The 22443-nt window shown below is 36.5% G+C and overlaps 1 protein-coding gene and 2 long non-coding RNA genes across 3 annotated transcripts; 2 read left to right on the top strand and 1 right to left on the bottom strand.

Moving 5' to 3' along the window:
* Nucleotides 1-1219: 1219 nt before the first annotated feature.
* On the top strand, nucleotides 1220-4041 carry LOC139132493 (uncharacterized). The gene is made up of 3 exons (XR_011552324.1): nucleotides 1220-1292; nucleotides 1674-1734; nucleotides 3569-4041. It is a non-coding gene; the product is annotated as an uncharacterized lncRNA (long non-coding RNA).
* A 6146-nt stretch (nucleotides 4042-10187) lies between these two features.
* On the bottom strand, nucleotides 10188-12139 carry LOC139133068 (uncharacterized). The gene is made up of 2 exons (XR_011552524.1): nucleotides 11394-12139; nucleotides 10188-10859 (listed from the first exon to the last, which is right to left on the bottom strand). It is a non-coding gene; the product is annotated as an uncharacterized lncRNA (long non-coding RNA).
* Nucleotides 12140-13094: 955 nt separating this feature from the next.
* On the top strand, nucleotides 13095-20377 carry LOC139132711 (uncharacterized). The gene is made up of 6 exons (XM_070698978.1): nucleotides 13095-13221; nucleotides 14360-14637; nucleotides 15381-15455; nucleotides 17163-17270; nucleotides 19249-19374; nucleotides 20176-20377. The coding sequence occupies exons 1-6, from the start codon at nucleotides 13095-13097 to the stop codon at nucleotides 20320-20322; spliced, it is 861 nt and encodes a 286-aa protein (XP_070555079.1). The 3' UTR covers nucleotides 20323-20377.
* The last annotated feature ends 2066 nt before the right edge of the window (nucleotides 20378-22443 follow it).

Raw genomic sequence — 22443 nt, 5'->3', positions numbered from 1 at the left:
CGAGGCGTTATTGACGATCGTATCAGCGCTTACGATTCCGTACTCCGGCACAAGTCGACAGTAATGGCTTCCGTCAGCGATGAAGAATTACTTCGCAAGCAAGAACTGGTTATGTACCTCAACGATAGCTATTCGTCACCACATATACACGGGTCATGATGGAAGTTGCAACCGACGTCTCGGAATGCACATCCACAAATCAACGTAAGCTTGTTTTTGCATATTTCGTGGAAGATTTGCAAAGTCATTGATTTAAACCGGGCTTGTTTTTTCCTCAAAGCATATTGGTTAGCTTGAACCATTTTTAAGTAACATACATGCATTTGAGTATTGTTGGAAAAACTGAAAATGTCTTTGACATTACTGCTACACCATCATGACCATGGACGGGTGCACCAGCGAAAATTGATAGCACTGCTCATTAATGATCATTGCCAAGGATGTAACAAATTAGCCTTCAGTTTCCTTTTATCAGGCTGAACTGATGTGTGTTTCCATTTCGTATGTTATCGTGTTTGTGTATGGCTTTTCACCCCCACGAATGAATGTGTTTCCCCGAAATCGTCCGTGCACGGTGGATAATCAAATGCGTTTCCACTGTGTCAGCTGGTCAGCGACGAGGAGCTTTTCTAAGAGTAGCCCTGAGTACAGGTCTGTGTGTTCCCGGCGTTATACGGCCTCCACCACTAGCTAGCCCTGCAACGGTCTATGGAGATAACTGGGGTTGTTGCAGCGAGATTCAAAATGGCGATCCCCGTGGGTAAACATCTTGTCAAGTACGTTATGTTTCAGAAAACGAGCGGTTTTGGATGTTAGGAGAAGTCAATCGCATCTTTCCTTGGGTCGGTAAGGAGGTAAAGGTAGGCAGGGAAAGGATTTTGCCCCGATAGAGCTGAATTTTGGCCAAACAGACCGCGTTTTCGTTGCGGTCCTCATCCGGACCGCAGAGACCCCAGTTATCTCCATAGACCGTTGCAGGGCTGTGGCGGAGGCCGTGTAACTATAAGTTGTAACGCTGGGAACACACTGTACGCAGGGTTATTCTGAGAGGTGGATCATGGATGCGTCGTCCGGTGTACGTCGTCCGTAGTCCGCTGTACATTTAATAATATCTGCCATTGTCCATCCTGAACGGAAAGATGGCAATCATTTAAAATTTGTCATCCATCAGTTCACAGGAAAATTGCATTTAATAACCCTTTGTCATTATTGTGTATAGGACGGAGACACTAACAAATAGCTGCAACAACAGCTATTGCCACAGTAAAGAGATGCCCATTTTACCAGAAAAAGTGAGTAAAACTGCACATTTGTTTCACGCTACCTTTCTGTGTGATTTTCAGGCAAACTGACGTGCTACAGCTTATTTGCAGATATCCTCATGCCATTATTTCAATAACAAACATAGACTGTTTCATGGATGATATTTCTTGTTTATGTTGATAATAACTTCAAAATGGCAACTTAGATGATTTAATACAGACACATACCTCACAAATCCTTTGGCCAAAATGATGTAATGGTTGATTCTGTTATTCAAGGCAAATTTATGTTTCCACAGCATGATTTGAACTTGGGTCCTTCAACATTGCTTACACAAATTTTGTGAGCCATCTTGTCACTCAGTCTGTTGTATCAAAACATAATTTGCCATTTCCCTTATTTTTAAACAGGCATCAAACATTTTTGGTTCTCAAGAGTGTCTTTGGTGGAAAAACTGCAGTTGGAAAAATGGTAACAATTGTGACTTAAGTATTGCTTGTTGAAAAAATTTGTTACTGTGATTCAGTACAAACCAGTCAACGCATATAATGTGCCTTGACTAGTTTGCTCTGACATTAGCTGTAAGTTTTAGCAATTTTCAATCTTCATTGTTGTGTGTACAAACTGCAGTTTTGATAGCTATATAACAGTCTCTTGAATACCAGTGTTCTGCTTGACAATGTACTGTGAACATGCTTAACAACCATTGTTATTGTTGACAAATGAATTCTATTCCAGACTGAAATTAGATTTTTAACAATAACCATGCTATACACATATGAACTGGATTGATAATGTATGTTAGACATTCATCATGCCTTAAGAAGTAGAACAACTGCAGTATATACACACAACAAAACTACTTGGAAATTGCCAATGGCTACAGCTGATGGAGTTTTTATCATGCTGGATTTATAATTTCTGTCTGATTCAGTACAACGAAGTCCGTGTAACCCTACACTGGAAATCTCTCACAGCCCTGTTACATTCTGAGGGCTGGTTCAGGGATGTGCACATACCTGTACCAGCTCTGAGAAGCTACAGAGACTACCAGCTATTAAAATAATATCCTCAGTATAGTATAGTCAGAAAAATAAGTAGCACAGCTGTATTTCACATCCATGTACCTAGTGTGTCAACAGTCCTGTACAATAGTTTTGCCAATAGTACATGTAACATGGGTTTGAAAAAATGAGCCTGAAAATTTGCTTCGAAATCAACCTTGTAGAAGCAATGTGTACAGTTCTGTAATAGGAAATTCCAACATAACTGGTACATGAATGTCTGCATAGGCACAATTGCATTGTGTGTTTACAATAAGGCTGGTACAGGGGAGGGGGGGGTAAGCTTTTATATGACCAGGGTAAAAAGGGGCTGAAAATTTCAACAGGGCTAGCTGGTATGTGGATGTGTTCATCACTGTGCCTCAAATGCTGAACACAGGTCCTGGTACAGGGAGGTGATCAGCACTTCTGGTACATGCATATAGTTCTAGGCACGTCACATACCTACAGCACACATTCCTATATCAGGGCTGTGTATAAAATTACCCCTGCTAGTGTTGTCAGGTACATGGGTGGTACACAGAGTGCTCGTCAAAGCTGTGCTAGGATGTTGTACAAGGACATGGCCATGTCAAATTTGTCATTTGTTTCAAGATAATTAGATATTATTCCCTAATATTTTTCTTCGTTCAGCGAAGGAAAATACAAGTGACGTAATGACCGTGTCACCATGAGTCGAAGACAAGTGGTGACACGGTCATTACGTCACGAGTATTTTCACTATGATGGCTGTTGCATAGCCAGAGTGATAAAATGCTTTCTCAAAGTCTTTCCAACTTCTTTGCAAGTCTCAAAAGCACATTGCACAGTGACTCTAATATATCTTGCCTTGTAATATATTCATTTTGATATTCTGGATTTGAATTCATTATCATGACAGTCAAACCATAGTTTTACACATTTTTTGCCAGTGCAGTGATGCAGCAAGGCCTATCACATTGACAATAACTTGTAAGAGCTATCTTTTTCATGCTAAGAGACTTTACCCTGAGTAGTCATGTCAGATTATTGGTGCAACAAGAAAGACTTGATAATAGTGTACCTGCAGTCAAATATGTGTTTAAGAGCATGACACTGTAATTTAGAATGCTACCAATGAACATTCCAATATTGTACAAATTCCCTAAATATACCAGTAGATAGGCCTTGCCTTCATTGTACTAGTAGCTTGGCACTGAGTATTTTACCATGATCTAATCTTGTGCCTCAAATTTTAAATGTTTACATCTTTTATATTCCAGGATACTGGAAAACTCTGAGGAAGAGATGCAAAGCAGCAGCCCTGTTTAGGTATGCTCGTCTATGAAGGAGCAAGCAGTTTGTGTTGTTTCTTGAAGGTGTAATATTCTGCAGCATGGAAAGAGACAATGTTAATTGTTATGCTGGGTTTGCTTAGTTATCTAGGGTTTCAAAGTTTAATTACATCAGATGTCTGAAAGGAACTTGTCAATTTGTAGAGTACTTCTGGCTTGACAAAGCTGCGATGTGAACTAAATGTGCTGACAATTATGAGTGGTCGTAATACACAGGGGATTTCCCGGTGAAACAGCTAGCAATTTTGCATCAGATGCATGAGGTAAACTTTATAACATCAAGGCGTTCATAAGAATATCATTTTCAGTGAGTATACCCTTGTAAGTATTAGATTTAATTATGTTGCAACAATTGCTGTTTCATTTCTTGTAAATTGCAATAAATGTTAATGTGAAATTAATTTTGATGATTGTTGTTGTTTTTTTTAATGTAGCTTGCATGCAGGATTTCTAACTATTTCAGCTGTTGTTTGTGTTTCAGATATTTTACAGTCCTGTTTTGTGTAGCTCCATCACATAGAGGACCCAATAGGCCATTCCATGGGATGATAATCCTCCTCTGTGTCTACAAAATTTGAAGACATCCAATTTAAATTTGAAGGATGGTCAGAAATAATTATCCCCCCCCCCCGGCAATATGGCTAATATTGAATTGGTTTGTCAGCAAGCCATACAAAAAACCTAGAGTGGCATGTCTGCAAGCCAGCTTGTAATGGCTTGTTGGTAAACCAGAGGAATCCGTATAGTGGCTTGCTTGTAAACCAGAATTAGTCAGAAATTGGTTTGTTGGTAAGCCACATTGCAGTAATATTGGCTTATCTTCAAACCAGATGGAACCAGAATTGGCTTACTGTTGAGCCAGAGAAGTGTGGTATTGGTTTACAAATAAGCCACTGTTCAGCATTATCTGGTATATGGGCAAGCCTTAGTATCTTAAACATGGCTTGCTAGCAAGCCTAGTTCATATAACAGTGGATTGCCTGTAAACACCATTGTTCAGTACTAACTGGCTTACTGGCAAGCTGAAGTGATCTTTGCTTGGCGTGTATATATACCGTATCAAAAACAAAACTGGCATGCACAGAAACCAGACTTGGCATGCCAGAAAGCCAAATATAAGCCAAAATTCACAACTCGAAACAATCCGTTTACTGACAAACAAGCCGGTTTTTTTTTGGCTTGAATTTAGCTGGCCGGCAAACCAGAAAAATTTGCAGTGTAGCTAACAAATATTTATGTCGTAATGGTTTAAATGGTTGACCATCTCGTTTAATAACAACGTCGGTGCTAATATTATTCTCATGAGTTTTAGTGTGTCATTACCTAGTGCTGCCTAGCAGGAACGTAGTCCAAATGTCAAACACGGGAGATATTCAATACTTTGCCTTGTGCACCAGAAAGGCTCGGTGATATTGTTCCGGGAAGTATGCAGTGTTCATAGGTCTCCCCGCAGTGGTCAAACTGTTGTTCCGTCTATGCCCAGTGTTAGAAAAATCGACCTTATCTTACAATGAGATTTTTCAAGTGTACATCTGAAAAAGTATATATCTATTGAAGTCATTCTGCAACAAGGCAAATCCACTATTTGTCCTTTTGGCAGTACAGTTACAGACAAAACTGCACATCAGGTCAGTTAATATGTTCGATAATGGACTAAATCTAAATTCCAAGTCACCGTGACATTTTATCGATTGCCAAGATGCTTTATTGTTTGGTATGACTCCACAACTTGCAATATTGCCTAGTTTTCATATCACTAAATGTTCGGCTAAAATATGCGTCGTTTCGCACAAATGCAATCATGTTATTTTGTAAGCCATTGATGTAAGTCAGAGTAGCAATATGTCCTTTCGCAATATTCTAAGATCATTTTAATTTTTCTTTCACTTGCAAATCGTTTTCCGTCCGTCGAAATTAATATTCATTGTACACCTTATGATAATTTAATAGTCTTTGCCCTTTGTCCCTTTTCTGCTGTACTACGTGCATTTAGCCTCTCACCAAATGCTCCTTGTGATGGACCTGCCTTTGTGTTGCCCGTTGATGATGGTTCACTTACTCCCTTGTTATCCGCCAAGTTTAATCCAAAACGTTTACTTCGCAATCACTTGCAGATTTCAGGGTACACCCAAGCTTTTTTCAGCGCACGGTACGGTCGACGTAGAAGGGGAGCTTCCTTGGCTTTACAGAGTGGTATCATTCCCAGTGATGTCACTAAAATCTCGGGTCATTGGAAGGTGATTCTTAATTACAGTAACTTCACTTTGCCATTAACGTTATGGATTAACTCCGTCTCGTTTCATCTTCTTGAAATTCGTCGCGGGAATTTCGAACATGAGAAGTCAACTCCCTAAAACTTCTAAAACGTACAGCGTGGAGTTTTTATCTGCGCACTGTTTCTTGTTGTTTGCATGTTGAAGAAAGCAACGAATGAAAATATGTAAACCAGAGAGCATACTCAGAGCATTTGAATAACTATATGGTTGTACTGAGACAATGTGATAAGGGTAAGGGAAACAACAGTCTCTTCACCACGGGGACTGTGGAGAAACCGCCTACGGGCCGCCGCTGACCACCCAACACGACAGAAAAAAGCCGGCGCACGGCCCTTGAGCTACAATTATTGTAGCTACCCTAGAGGTGTGTGCATCGACCGTACATATTCGGAATAGAATTTCTTTCACTACTGCACAGTCGAACGCCGGGATGTGAATGTGCTGCCGTACAGGTGGCACAATAACAGTGTCCGCTTGAAAGTTATGAAGAGATACGATACTCAGTTTAAAGTTCGTAAAAGAATTTCATAAAAATCATTAAAAGAAAGCGGTCGGTTACGCTGCCTTTCTCCCGCATGTCTACTTTCCCGAAAATGTGTTTTTGAGTAAAAAACTGAAGTGAAAAGCGTAAACTTTGAGGTTGATAGTATTCTTATCGAGTCGTTCGACATTACACTGGCGACCTGTCTGTTTCATCGTGAACCCCAGAAAATGAGTCTACGTTTTCTTGGTCCAAACAAAAGAACTAAATCTGAGACAAGCTCTGCCATATTCCAGTCTGGTATGCAAAGTAACCAGCTTTACGGTAGCTAGTCTCAGAAATTGTTTAACATTCAACAACAGACTGAGGTATTTCCTCGTGAACATCCTTCAACCCATAACCACGACCCTCAGTTTTGATGCTTCTGTAGTTGAGTATAATGATTGACAGATATGAGTATCGGCGAACGTATCATAATTTACAAATTCACAATCTTGTGATTGGTAGCTAAATGACTTATAGGGGCTAGACGTTAACGCAATTCGGATCATTCCATTTTTGCCAATAACAATGTGCATTTTCGCCAATGTCTCTTGTCCCGGAAATGGGAGACTGTAGTCTAACTAACGACCCGTGCGAGCGGACGAGGATGAGCAGCGTGCGGCACAATGCAAGTATTGTCGGCAAGAAGCCGCTGGTGTCCATGGTTACCATACAATTTCCGTAACGTCCGATCGTGAACGACAATTCCTTCTGGTCACCAATAATAACTGTCCGGCTACATAGCTAGTAGTGTTGAGGTTCAGATGTCCGAAATTTTAGTATTCACGTGCCCTATGACAGAGCATACTTGAATGTTCTGCTCAGCTGGAAATCCAAAGCCAAATGTCACGATATAGTATTTTTCGACTGGTACTCTCGCCATTGCTGCATCGGTAACGTTGAAAAATACGCGGAATCTATGAAGACGGCACCATTAATCTCTCTTGTGTATTGTTGACAGTACGACCGGCTTAATTTTGAAAATCAGAGACTTTGTCAACGGTGGGTTTTACATTCATATTCAGTATTTTACGCACAAACTAGCCTATGCATTTAAATGCGCCCATTCAGAAGCAAAAACGTTTGACTTTACACGCTGATAACTTGCTCCAGACTATGACAAGTCTCTTACGACATTTGCCCGCTTTAAAGACTAAAGCTGCAATGTTAATTACAGCCTAATACAGAATTAGAATGATGGTACCGAGATTGACGAGAGAGAGAGAGAGAGAGAGAGAGAGAGAGAGAGAGAGAGAGAGAGAGAGTGTGTGTGTGTGTGTGTGTGTGCTTACCGTGGTGTTCAGTTAAAGTATGTTTTCAATATCAAAATTTCTAGCGCTCGATGAAGTCATTTATATTATTATATACGTAGCTGCACTAAATGTCTTTGGAATCTTACATGACATGTCACAGAGTTATTATTTATCTCAAGGCTGGTACACGATGCAAGGGTATCGTTCATTGGAGAGCGAGTGAGTCTGTCTTGACGTGTGGCTCACAGATCCCTTGTAATCGCAACCACGACAAACTGGAGTCCCAGCAATGGTGTCTCGTTCAATGTGAATGTGAAAATTGATCTGAGCACCTATCAAGAAATCAAGCATGAAGAGCGAGTTTCTCAAAACAGCTTCATTGTTCTAACATGTACACATTCCTTAGTTGTTACCTTACACATTTACAACCGCAATGAAGCTTGCTGACACAAAATAACACAACAACCACTAGACAATTACTTTTCCTGAACTTAATCATGCAAATTCTGTTGTACTTGTATCCTAGTCTGTATAAAGTAGGCGAAATATATCACCATTTTGTTAATCTCACTTGTTGCATAAGAAAAGAATGGCGAAATATTGATATGCCATAATTTCAATTTTATATCCTGTCCGTGGTATTTTTTGTCAGATTTTGATATTTCTTGTATTTTGATATAAACAAAAACCATTCAGCACTGAAGGATGAATTAAAGTGAATATATATAATATTTCACTCTATTGATTCATGCAACGTCTAGAATATAAATCGAAAGTGAAAGTAAATCTGAGTATATAGGATTTGTATGTAAGAATCATCTTGTAAATGTCTGTTGTTATACATGTAGGGACAATCAACACCTAATCATTCTTAATTTTATCTGTTCAATCTAATCATATAGTTTGCTCTCTCTTTTCATAATGACATATTAATATTTTGCCATTCTTTTCTTATGCAACAAGTGAGGTTAACAAAATGGTGACATATTTCGTCTACTTTATACAGACTGAGATACAAGTGCAACAGAATTTGCATGATTAGGCCTACGGGTTGGAAAAGTAAATGTCTAGTGGTTTTTGTGTTATTTTGTGCCAGCAAGCTTCATTGCTGTTGTAAATGTGTAGGGTAACATGTAAGGAATGGGTACTTGTTAAAATAACGAAGCTGTTCTGAGCAATTGCTGTTCATGTTTGATTTCTTGATAGGTGCTCAGATCAATTTTCATATTCTCATTGAACGAGGTACCATTATAGGGACTCCACTTTGTGGTGGGCACCGAAACTTCAGCAAAAAACGAGAGGATATGACTTTAACTGCACAGTTAGTCCCTCGGTTTGTGATGGCGAAATTGTAGTCTAATTGAAGTGAAATGCGCGGAAAATGTATGTATCAGGGTGATTGAAAAAGTGGCTTGTGATCATGGTTCACATTTCAAAGAAGCCAACCGAAAGTAGCCAAGACAAAGACGGAAAACAAAAACAAATTCTAAACATTGTCAAAGGACGTTGTATTGGACATTTTACGTGCGCTTTTTTCAAATTTATATCCTTTCAGGCGTATTATTTGTCAGATTTTAATTAATACATCTCGCGCATTTGATACACTAAAACCATTCAAAGATAAAAAAATGACAACTTAACATCAAAAATACATTGGGAAGAAACCATACCAATTTTTATTATCTATATATATATAGATCGTCGTTGAACTCCCCTGTATTATAATGGTTGATCCCGCATTTGTAATGTGCGAACATCAACTGCAAGTTACAGTGTGATACGCTCTCCATTGCCCCTGATCCTATGTGAGGAGAGACGACCATCTTTTAAAGAGAGAGCTCAAAATATCTTAGAATCGCTAACAATCTACTTAGGGGACTGGAACGTTATCAGTCGAATATCGGCTCGGATCGCCCGATTGCTCGTCTACCAAGATTTTGATGTCAATTGTCAAGAAAGCATAGCTGACTTTCGACTACATTTTAAGGCATGGTATACCACTAAAGTTAAACAGGCATGCAACACTGTTGGAACATTACTGTAACAGTGCTGTACAGCAGGAGTGTAACGGCAAAGTAACCGCACCCATGTAACATGACTGTTGCTTGTGTACTGGAACAGTACTGTTGTAGCAGCACTGCAACACACCTGCCCCAGCATCGCTGTAACAGCGCTGCTGGGGCAGGTGTGTAACATGGCTGTCACAACATTACTGTAACACTGCTGTTGGAGCAGTGCTGTTACAGCGCTGCTGGGACAGGAGTGTTGCAGTGCTGTTTCTTTAATGTAACACTGTAATCATAGTCACCACCTTTTGTACTATTCACCTGATACCATGTAATTCTAGTTATTATATCATGATTTTGTTTTATTTGTTGTGACGGCATAAATTATCTGTGCTCATTACTGACTTTTTCTTACCTTTTCAGCCGTATGCTGATAAAATATGATACGTAGAAATAAAGAAAAACACACACTTTCAACACAATGCATGATTTCTTTCAAATTGTTTATCTTTATTAGTAAATACAAATAGTTGTCATTTATTCATTAAAGTGTCTGATGTGAACTTATGTCTTACAGAAAAGTACACAAAAATACAATGTGTAGTGATGCCACATCCAGCCCTTGGGCTTATAAGACACTGAAATACATTTGAGTTCACATTACAAAACTAAACAACAACAATTTGGTTTAGTGAGGACTCTCCAGAGTTTATACATACATAGCTTCCTTTCTTTCATTCTAAGCTTCAATTTTATCCTGTAATTGCAAATTATGGCTGCATTCAAAAAGGGTTTTTCATCTTCAAATGCAACCAATACAAAATCACACATTCTGGCCAATCACATTAGTTAACAAATGAAAAACCTATTCAATCTAAAAAATTTGTATGACTCCTCATGGACAAAAGTGTCCTTTCTTTGTATTTTTTTTACACGACATGTGGTGTACTCACAACAATGAACAAATGATTGGAGATTAATGATACGGTTTGAGTTAATTATTATATTTTTATCTGATAATTTAAATATTTCACAATTATAATGATCATATCTCGCTGGCTGGCATGGTGATAGTGTTTGTATGCATATTAAACTCAGATCTTCTTCTTTTCCATCTGCAGCAGTTGCCACCTTCACACATCTCTGTAGTTTACCATAGGACTACATACAAAAGAAAAAAAAATACTTTACTTGAATGATACCTGGTATAAACAGAATTAAGTGTTAGGCAAGGTGTGATAACAATAGTCACATTGCAGTATTTCATGTACATTGCATGAAACTCTTGATTGCACAATAATTGTTTTATGCATATGCATATCACCTGAAAAAAAATACAAGTTTGCCATGTTTGTCATAACACTTGTAAATTGGGATTTTTATAATTTTTAGACTGAATATTTGAATTGAATTTGATATTGTATACACACAAAGAAAGTTACCAGTGTGTAGACTACGAAAAAGGTGTTAGATTAATGATGTTGAAAAAAATTCAGAGATTACTTTGTTTGGGTTAACTTTCATATCAGGTCATAAAACGGCAGGTTTTATTTTTGCATGTGCAACATGGAAAATGGCAATACCTATGCAATATTATAAAGCAATATTTTAGCGTGTATTTGCTATATGGGAAATGCTTTACCGCCATATTCCTCTTAGAGAAAATAACTACCTACTGATAAGAATAAAACATACTTTTCCATTTGAACTTGAATAGCTCATAAAAGCACCACAGTTGACCAGCCCATTCTCTGCTTGAACCGCCTTAAAGTTGGTTACATGTATGTTGTCAATGGAGACACTCTGATCAACCAGATATCTGGAGATGAAAAATTAATTTAATTTAAACCATACCCACAGAATGTAATATCTTGCACACAGGGTTTATTTTTATGCAACACAAGAATTATATTTGAATAATTTATCTCTGTTTGGATAATAGCTGAAGAAGTACGGTATGCTTAAATGTATTATGAAAAATACATTACAGTGAATTGTTGGATCAAAAATGACAAGATTTTACTTCAAAAATCCATACGTGCAGGAATTTGACCAGAGAATACAACAGACAGTGACTGACAACCACCTAACCTGACTGATAAGCCCATTATTGCTGACAGCTTAGCTAGTGAATACAACTGACCTATATCACAGCCTGTCAAATGACCCTTCAACCTTCTTTGTTAAGCAAGAGAACTACGATTGAATGTATCAAAAAACATAATTCTGGGAAAGAGGTTATGATGATGGCCAATTAAAATAAAAAGAGATACTGCATATAATACAGTTAAAAAACCCTTGAGCCAGCTGCTGGAAATGACTTAGGTCAAGTGTGTTTGCTTTGACAGCCACAATCAATTTTTCAATCGCCACTGTCAATAAGAACATGTCAAAATAAAGGTAATCATGGTAAGAATATTTTAACTGTTTCCACATGCAGCGTTCAGTTGTTTTTAACTGAACAAGACAAACTGCAACAAACGCCGCTACTGGTGTACACGGCAATATCATGAATATGATCTATACAAACGTACATAGGTGACGCTGAGATTAGCATTGCTGCGAAAACGAGCCCTGCCACTCCAATGACCAAACTAGGCTACGGATTCGCAGCAAAGAATAGCATCGCAATTGTTTTGTCCACAAAAAATAAAATAACAAAGCTTCGTGAACACGTTTGAAGGTTTCGTATGACAGGGCACTATTGAAATTTATGACATGAATGATGAATAAACAAGGATTGTTAACCTACCGTGATACGGCGCGCGTAATCAATACTGGCTTGTTCGATTAATATGGGTAGAAGAAGTTATTCGAACTCATTCGGGTTGGCCAAGCATGTGGCATATCACGTTTTTGCGAAGGCGACTGAAGTATCCGTTTGCTGCGGCGTTAGACGAGACTGATCATTGTCGACAAGCGACTGTACACTGTCTGAAATCAGCTGATACGGGCAATGTCCACCCTTCCTGTGAACCGTTACGCTATTGACTGCGCTATGAAAACTGCGCCCTCAAGTTAAATTTTTAGCCAACGGGAAACGCCGATACATCTACTTGTGACTAGAAAGTAACTTTGCAGAGCATTTGTGATCTCGACATCCCGTCAATAACTTTTTTTTTTATCCATTTTTTTTTTCATAAGCAAACAAAATAAACGTACATAACAGTGTCCTTCATTAATTACATTAATAATGCAAAGTCTTGCCCACTTTAAAGAAAGCATGTAGCTGTAATACACAATTTACAGGTACCATACCCAAGAGATTTATCGCAAGTGTCGTCCGCTTATTATACCGGCACGCGCCGGTTGAGTGATCGGCTGTAGTTCAGCGCGCACCGCAGCTCAGGCGATACGGTACGCGGTACGGTATTCGATGCATACGACAACTCCACAATGGCTTCAAGTTCACCAGTATTCAGTGGCAGCAGTCAGGCGAAAAAAAGACCGGCACTTGAATTCCGAAACAGTAATGACACAGTGAAAGTGAGGAGAACTACGGAGGACTTCGGCACCGTAAAAAGTAAGCGTTTCTATATAAATTTTGTCGTTTTTATGAAAAAATCTATCTTAGTGATACTGTACTGACGACATATGCAGACGAACGTTTGTTTCCCCATTTCCCCCAAAACCCCGCCTCACTATGTTGACTGTTTTAAATATGAATAGCATGGAATCCCCAAAATAGCCCCGCCGCGCCTCATCACATATTGACTGTTTTAAATTTAAATATGAATAGAATTTTGACGCAAGGGAAGCCCTTCATTCATGCAAGTATGTTACTATGCGCACCGTCAGGACTGGGGGCTGGGGGGAGGGGGGAAATAAATAAATAAATAAATAACTAAGAGAAGACATGCTAGGAGTTTCTTTTTTTAATGTATTTATCAAAATTTTTTCTATAATTTTTCTCTTGAACCACAGTACTCACTAAGTTTTCAGTCTGCTTCAAGGGAGATGATGACATCACAGTCACTGTAATAGCAATATTAAATTATATTTTACTCTATTTTATCAACTTATTTTAAACAAAAACAAAACAAAACAAACCCCCCAAAATGGTTTTGAAGAGTCTAAGTGATGAGTCCTCTTTTTTTCTTGTGTTAAAAAATTTTCAATCATATGTTCAATGTTGTCATTTTTTTTACAAGCAGAGCTATCAAACTCAATCATAGAAGCTTCAACTGTGTACTTTAAGTTATGAATTTCTAAACAATATAGCGAAAATATCAAATTAGGGGTGTATACACGTTAATCATAGACAATGCCTTTATTCAGTTACCCAGGCTGCTCTTTGTCATTGTTGACATAGAAAAGTTTTCATCAAATATAAAATTTACTGGTAAATAATAATACACCTGTGTTTAATGTGCTTTTAAGAATGATACTGGACTTGGAGTAAAATTAGGTTAACATATAAAGTCAAATTAGATTATAATAATAAAGCTACAACAGCTATCAACCTTACCATGACTTATTTAATATTTGGGTATTTTTTGTCAATTGTTACTAATACAAACAAATCTCATCAAATTTTCATTTAGGCCTACTATGTATACCCTACAGAGTGTCAATTCATATATCAAAACTAAAATCTTTCATATCTATTAAATTAATTTATTAGAAATAGCTAATTCTATTGAATGTGATTTATGAAACAGGTCAAGGCAAACAAAACAACAAAGGCAATGCAACACTTTCAAAATCTACCAGCAATACATGTACCTCTACAAGGAACACCGGCAGTAACAGCTCCAGTAGTAGTACGAGTTCGTGCAACAACCCTGGATTGTTGAGATCCATATACGACTCACTAAAGCTACTTCACACCAAAATTGACCAAGTGAGTGAAGAACAAAAGAAGATAAAGGCTACTTTACTAAAATCAGCAAAAATGCAGATAACCCAATTTGAGGTTAGAAAAGGGTCATATGAGTATGTAAGTATTTAATACTGTAATTATATATACTTTCAAACTGTCCTTTGTGTTATTTGAAAAAAAATGCAAAGGACAGTTTGTAGGCCAGATAGTTGTTATCATATCCATTGATACACAGAAATAAAATACAATTATGTGTGTGTTTATATATATGTCACAGGACTTTATGTAATAACCTGAGAAACCACTGACTCGTTTTCTTGTAATTTTCGGAAATTGTCCAGAAAAATTAAATGTAGTCATAACATATAAAATAAACATGATGTCACCATGCTTGATTTTATTATGGATCTCCTCTAACTATTCTTACCATAGAGAGCCATCATGACTCATCATTTCTTCCTGCATATTTTTATTCCTTAAATTATCCGTACAGTTGTAATTGCTTCTATGACAATCTGTAATATTTCTTGTATCCATCAACTAATATTATTAACACATACAAAAATCATCCTTCAAAGAAGTAGCACTGACATATCAATATATTCAAACCTTGTTTTTGTTTTACAGTTAAATATTTTGCATCAACTGGATAAATGTACACAGTCAAAGGATGAGGGGTATTCCTATGCTGTGTACCACATAAATCCACAAAAAGACCCATTTCATATTATATTTTTTTAACTTTATATATAGGTCTACATTATAATCTCTTCTTACAAAAATTAACAATATTTTGATGATGGGTAAACCCCTACCTTAAATTAAGTGTCTATGTTGTTTGTCTTTCATTATTATCACAGAATACACTGGTTAGCCTACTAGCTAAACTATACTTAAACAAACCAACAAGAGAGGTTCCCAGGCAAGAAATCTATGTAAGTATATTAATTTAATAATAAGTGGTCAAGCATCTGTTAAAGGTCTTCCGTGTTAACTTTTATTAATTGGTTAGAATTGAAATGAATTCAGCAATGTAGTACCATATTTGTAGTCTATTATTTGTTATTTGACCAAAAAAAAATCATATTATTTTAAAGTTCCACTATAGCTATAACTTTTGACAATTCAGTATTTTTATTCCGTTTATCAAGTCCAGTTTCCAGTTCAAATCCATGAAGTATGATGAAATACCCAGTGTTCAGTTTGTCTACACAGACTATTTGTGTACAGTCAGCATTGTTATTGTTGAACATTGAATTAATGTCTGGACTAGAATTCATTTGTAAACAATAAGAATAGTCATAATCTCAACAATGACTGGTCCGATTCCTTAAAAAATTGGCATGTAAGTAGTATAGGCATACCTAATATGATTGTGTGCATCTTGGGTCAATATCTAGAATTTGTTATTTTTCATGGTTTTTTTTTAAGTTTTCTCATTTTTGGTCAAAAAATCTTCTTCTCTGAAACCGCAAGTCCCATTCATTTGAAACTTGGTATGGGGGTTGCTAGGGGTGTCCTAAGTCAGATTTGTTCAAATTGTGGTGAAATTTTCATAATTGTATTTTTGGGGCAATTTTTCCCATTTATGGTCAAATAATCTTTTTCTCTGAAATGGCAGGTCTGATTGGTTTGAAACTTAGTATGGAGGTTTCTAGGGGTAACATCTTAACTTAGTATAGAGGTTTTTAGGGGTGACCTCAGTAAGATGTGATCAAATTGTGGTGAAATTCGCATATTTGTATTTTTGGGCAATTTTTTTCTATTTTTCAGTTAAAAAATCTAGACCACAAGTTGGCTTTATTTGAAAGTTTGTGTGTGGGTGACCTCTGTTAGATTTTTTTCAAGTTGTGGTGAAATTTGCTAGGGCAATCTTCCTATATTGTCTTTTGCAATTTTTTTTTTAAATCGACTCTTCTGCAGTAAAGAGATCCAATTAATGACTTTCAACACAGTCTAGCATTGGTTTCAAAAAGTCTGTTGTTGGAAGGGGTATTGACATTGAAATTGACAGTTTATAAAGCTCATCTGATAAGATAGCACACAGCCATCTGTGTGTTTACACAAGAGATTAAGTATGTTTGCTTTGGAAGAATGTTTATGTGAATTTGATCAAGAAATTTAGTTACTCAAAACTCCTTCTCTTTGATATGTCTAGTTTCAAATTGTTGAAAAATCTGTGTAATTGTATTTTGGGGCAATTTCTCCCATTTTGGGGCAAAAATCTCTGAATCCTATCATTTGATTTTTAATACAGTTGACCATGGGCTATGTGACCCAGTGCCACTTTTATATTATACAACAAATTATTATATTGGAGCGACACTGACTAATTGGCGGTATTGTATATTTTTAAGGTAGAGTTGTAAACTTTATGGAATTGACAGTGTCTTTGCTTCAATTATTTATGCTTTTAGACCAGTAAATTTTCATGCAATGTTATCCATCCAACTTTTAATTTGTAAAACCTGTCCATAATTCTTATTTTAAATTAATATCGTAATTTTTTTTAAAATTCTTCTAATACCAAAGACCATGGAAATATGAAAGCAATTATGAGTATACATCTTGAAAACTCATCTAATGCATAATTTCATGATAACATCAATATTATTTATAAAATTATTTTGGTCAACAAATAGGACAAAATAAAGGAAGAGTTTGGCGACTACAACGTCAATGCGATAAGAAAAATGATGACTTTCTGTCAACGGAAAGTGAGTGAGTGGAAGCAGGAGGAAGTGAGGAAGGTAACTACGATGCATTCTTCATTTACACGCTCTACACATACACAAATTTTTATGTGCATGTATAATACTTTTAAAATTTGAAAGAGTTGAATTATATAAAATTCAAATTTGATGGACAAATTGAAAGAGCATATATTTGGCCTGTAAAATAGCAAATTTTTCTTGTGATGTCTTACAACATACTGATGTTCTTCACTTTCATGGAGAAATGTTATGTTATTTTGTGATACAGGACTGACTTTCTATAACACTGAATTATAAAGGTATACAAAGTGGGCAATGTAACTTAGACAAAATCAGTGCTCAATTCTACATAAGGTTGAAATAAAGGGGGTAATTAGGTTCCGACAGAAAAAAATGGATGATTAAAAAGGTGGTAGAATGAATAGGGTTTTACGGTATATTATAGGTTACATCTCCTGCATGGGACCATGTGCCCGAGGACAGGTGAAACTTTGCCTGATGTCAGAAGGGCAAATAGTCTCCTGCACTCAAGGCAAATAGTTCCCAGCTGGGGCTGTAATGCTTTTATTGAATGCCTCAAACAAAATTTAAGACCGTAAAAACTTTATTAATTCAACCCCTTTTATTCCAACATTATGTAGAATTGAACACTGTTTTTCTCTCAAATACATTGACCATGCACCTTGCCATTACTTGTTACCTTTTCCAATCATACCGTACTTTTCAACTTCAATATTACAGAAGGAGAGAGAGAATATACAGTGAAACATAAATTCATTTAAGGTCATTCACTAGAAAATGTTAAAACTGTTATATCTACATGAAAGTGAAGAAACATTAGTATGTTGTCTGATATCAAAAGAAAATTTCTCATTTTGCAGTTCAAAAATGTGCTCTTTAAATTTGTCAATGTGAATATTGTATAATTCAACTACGTAATATTTTAATTAGTTTTTCCTGATTGAATTATTAGGGTTTTAATGGTACTCTTTTTTTCACTTTTTTTTATACATATAACATTCTTGTGACTTGCTTTTTCCACTGAGAAAACGAAAATCTGTCAACCGTCAGAAAATAAAATAACTTTAGCTGTTGAACGGCAGTTAACTTTATTAAAATCAATGTAAAGCAGAGAAAAATAGTTCCAGTTCAATTTCAGACCAGTGATGATTTAACAAGTTTGCATACATGACATTTGATATATGGGGCATGTAATAAACATATATAGATATACATGGTGACCGTAATGGACAATGGGCTAAAATGAAACGCTAGTTTCTCAGACTGTTATTCATACATTTGAATATTTTGGCTTATGGCTATGCAGCATCTCTACACTAGAAAGGGTACACACAACTTGACATGGATTAACCAACATTAAATCTACACCAACTGTGATGCTTGATACTTTACAGCTGCTAATTATTTTTATCAGGTGTTGTATGTTCTATTTACAGTCATCCGTCATCCTGAAAAAGAAAATATCTACATTTTTACTGCGGTATTTTGCCACTTAAAATCAGTAACACCCATTAAAATCCACAGTATCTCTTATAACAGTGAAGATGTTAGTCCCACTGTCACCCTCTTCCATGTGAAAGAGGGTAAATACCCAGACACAATCTATTCTGTCTTTTAAAGGCACCCTTCTCAATCCTTGGTCCTCAGATTTGTGGATGAGTGAAGTGATCGTTAACAGTTTGTCTTTCTTTTATTCTCCATTGAAATTTTTATCAACAAAATAAATTTCCTGTTAGATAAATCTGATAAGTTATAACGGAGTGGGGCCTTTAAGTAAATTATTGTCCAAGGCTAATAATCAATATCATGTCCTCAGACAATTTGATTAGATTTACAATTTTACAATTTTATTCGATTCAATTTTGTGTAATAGATACACACTAAATACCATGTTTGAATAAATTCTAATGATTCATCTTTCCAATGTTTCTCCTTGCAATTTTTATGTGTCAACTCTAACTAATGATACATTTTTGTCTTTGAACATTACTAGATAACATCAGTAGAAGATGACAAGCGCCATTTTCATCAAATGGACACTCTTTCGTTGGCAGAAAGTGTCTGCCAACCGAAAATGGTGAATGTCACACCAAAGATAATGTATGCGTTGAGCCTCATCGTAAGTGGTTTGTAAATACTTACATAAATGTACATTAAAAATAATGTAGTCATGCTATTACAATGTATTCATCAAATTACAAGATCCTGCTCTTTTATCAGACAAAAAAAATACTTGTTTCCTTTGTAAAGCATCTATTTATAATTTCCAAATGGAAAAAAATCCACAGTATGTTCTAGAATAATCTATTTTGTTGCCAGTATTAAGGTAGTGGACTACCCAGAGGCTATATCCAAAACAAGCCATTGCATAGGATTGCATGTAGAAATGTCAGAAAACATACTAGGAATGTTGTCAATTTCCTGAAACTTTGACAAAAAAGCCATTGAAAGATACCTTATTGAAACACATAATAAAAAATACAATGTCACTATGCTTGATTTTTAGACAGAGTCATAAATGTACATTTTCCTTTGAGAAACAACAAACAGGTGAAAAAGTGCTGACTCAGCATTTTTCCACAATTTTTAATAGATTAAACAGGTGGTATCTTTATTCAGCAACTTCATCATGTTTTTTTTATCGTTTATATTTGAAATACTACACATAGATTCTACTTAAGAATCACAAGTGTGACGACATGACAATATCTTTATCCACCAGGGCTATTCTTTCTTATTAAGAATGACGCACTACAGTCATGTTAGGTGCTCTAAATCATGGGGTGATGGGTAATTGAATGTGAATGATGTGATGTAACATGCCCATGTTTTTGAAAATTAACAATTTTACTGACCCATCCATTTGTGAAACTACAACTTTCAATACACATCCAACAATAATTTTATTTTTTTTTTTCAGAGAAAGTTCCAGAGGGACGAGGAGCCGGAACGGTCCGGGTTCTGGACTACATACCAAAATTGGTACAATAATGTTGAAAATCTCAAAGTAGATCAAGTAATGGCCGAGGACGAGGAATATTATGAAACCTTGGTAGAAGAGGAATAATGTGACCGAACCAAATGACCTCAGCATAGTTATAAAAAATATACTGCTTCAAAATTAAAAACAGTTCATTTTTTTAGTAATATGTGTTTTAATATATTTCACAAGTTTTGATATTTAATTGTAACTTATTCTCTTTCAATGAATTTTTAATGTTCAAAACATTTTGAATTTCAATATTAAACTATATACAACAAAATGATACTCTTAATTCTTGGGCTTGCATGGGTGTGTGTGTGTGCATGTAGTCAGTAAAGCTTTTTTTCACAATTCACTACAATTTATGTGTATATTCAATTAAATTTGACAACTCATACAGAAAGAGAACCATGATGCCTTTGAATGAATGATTTTAAACTATTGAAAACAATAATAAAAAAAATAAATTAAAATGCAGCCGGAACTAAAAATGTCCAATGGATGGAGGTCCAACATTGCTAGTTTAACCCTGTTCAAGCAGCTGTGTGTTACATGTATGCTGCAACAGACCTGTTACACTCCTGCCGAATTCAAACTGTCACAGTCATGCTGGAGCAGCCATGTAACACTCCTACTCCAACAGCGCTGTAACAGCACTGCTGGAGCAGCCATGTAGCACTCCTGCTCCAGCAGCGCTGTTACAGCGCTGCTGGAGCAGGAGTGCTACAGCCCTGATACAGCATATATGTAACAGTGCTGTTGTGACATTGATGTAGCAGTAACTACACAGCAATGTTCCAACAATGGCGAAGTGCAGTTACATTAGTGTTTCATTAGTGAACCATCACTGTCACAACTGGTCTGTAACCATGCTGCAATGGTGCTGTTTCAGGCTAGTTATGTTACAGGCCTGCAGACAATTAGCTGTGTATATGACTGTAGACTTTTGCCGGAGCCACACTAGCCACGTTGCCAAAATTACAGACGTAAAACCCGGTTGAGAAATCCATGTGAGTATTTTCTTCTATTTTTGACAGGAAAGTGAAGAAATGCATCTCAGCAGGATGAATTGAAGTGAATATATAATATTTCTCTGTATTGATACATGCAAGGTCTAGAATATAAATCGAAAGTGAAAGTAAATGTGAGTAAGCTTATGTAGGAATTGTACGTAATCATCTTGTGAATTTCCGTTGTTGAACATGCAGGAACAGTCAAAACCTCAGGAACAGCTCAGGAACAGTAAATGTCAAGTGGTTGTTGTGTTATTTTGTGCCAGCAAGCCCCATTTCGCTTGTAAATGTGTAAGGTTGCAAGTAACGGAATGAGTAAATGTAAAAACAATGAAGTTGTTTCAAGCAACTGGCTGTTCATGCGCGATTTCCCGTCAGGTGCGCAGATAAATTCTCATTATTTTCTTTCAACGAGAAATCAGTGTAAGGACTCCATGCTGTTTATCATAGACATTGAAACGTCAGCACGACAAGGAGAGGATATGACTGGAACTGCACAGTTAGTCCCTCCGTTTGTGATGGCGAAATTGTAGACTAATTGAAGTGAAATGCACAGAAGATGTCTGTATCATGTTGATTGAAAAAGTAACCCTTTAATCATGATATACATTTCAAAAGAGACAATCGAAAGTAGCCAAGAAAAAACAAAAAAACAAATCAAACCCTAAACATTGACTTAGGACGTTGTACTGGATATGCTACGTTGGCTTTTTGAAATTTATGTCGTATCAGTCGTACTGTTTGTCTGATTTTCATTAACACATCTCGTACAGTTGATACACGAAAAACCATTTAAAGATAAAAAAAATGACAACATCAAAAATACAATGGCAAGGAACCATGCCAATTAAATTATTTATATTTGTATATATTGTCTTAATATTCCCCTGTATTATAATGGTTGATTCCACATTTGTGTTGTGCGAATCTCTACTGCAAATTACAGCGTGATACACTCTCCGTTGCCCCTGATCCTATGTGAGGAGAGACGACCATCTTTTCAATAGAGAGCTCAAAATATCTTAGCATCGCTAAAAATCTACTTTAGGGCACTTCAACGTTATCAGTCGACAAGATACATTGGCCCGAATCGCCCGATTGCTCGTCTACCAAGATTTTAATGTTGATTGTCGAGAAAGCATAGTTAATTTCGACTACTCTCTAACAGTGTGTAAAGGATCAGATGCCATCA

This window comes from Ptychodera flava, chromosome 5 (assembly GCF_041260155.1).
Source record: "Ptychodera flava strain L36383 chromosome 5, AS_Pfla_20210202, whole genome shotgun sequence".
In the NCBI taxonomy this organism is placed as follows: domain Eukaryota; kingdom Metazoa; phylum Hemichordata; class Enteropneusta; family Ptychoderidae; genus Ptychodera; species Ptychodera flava.
Note: the sequence above shows the minus strand (reverse complement) of the source record. Positions and strands in the feature narration are given on the sequence as shown.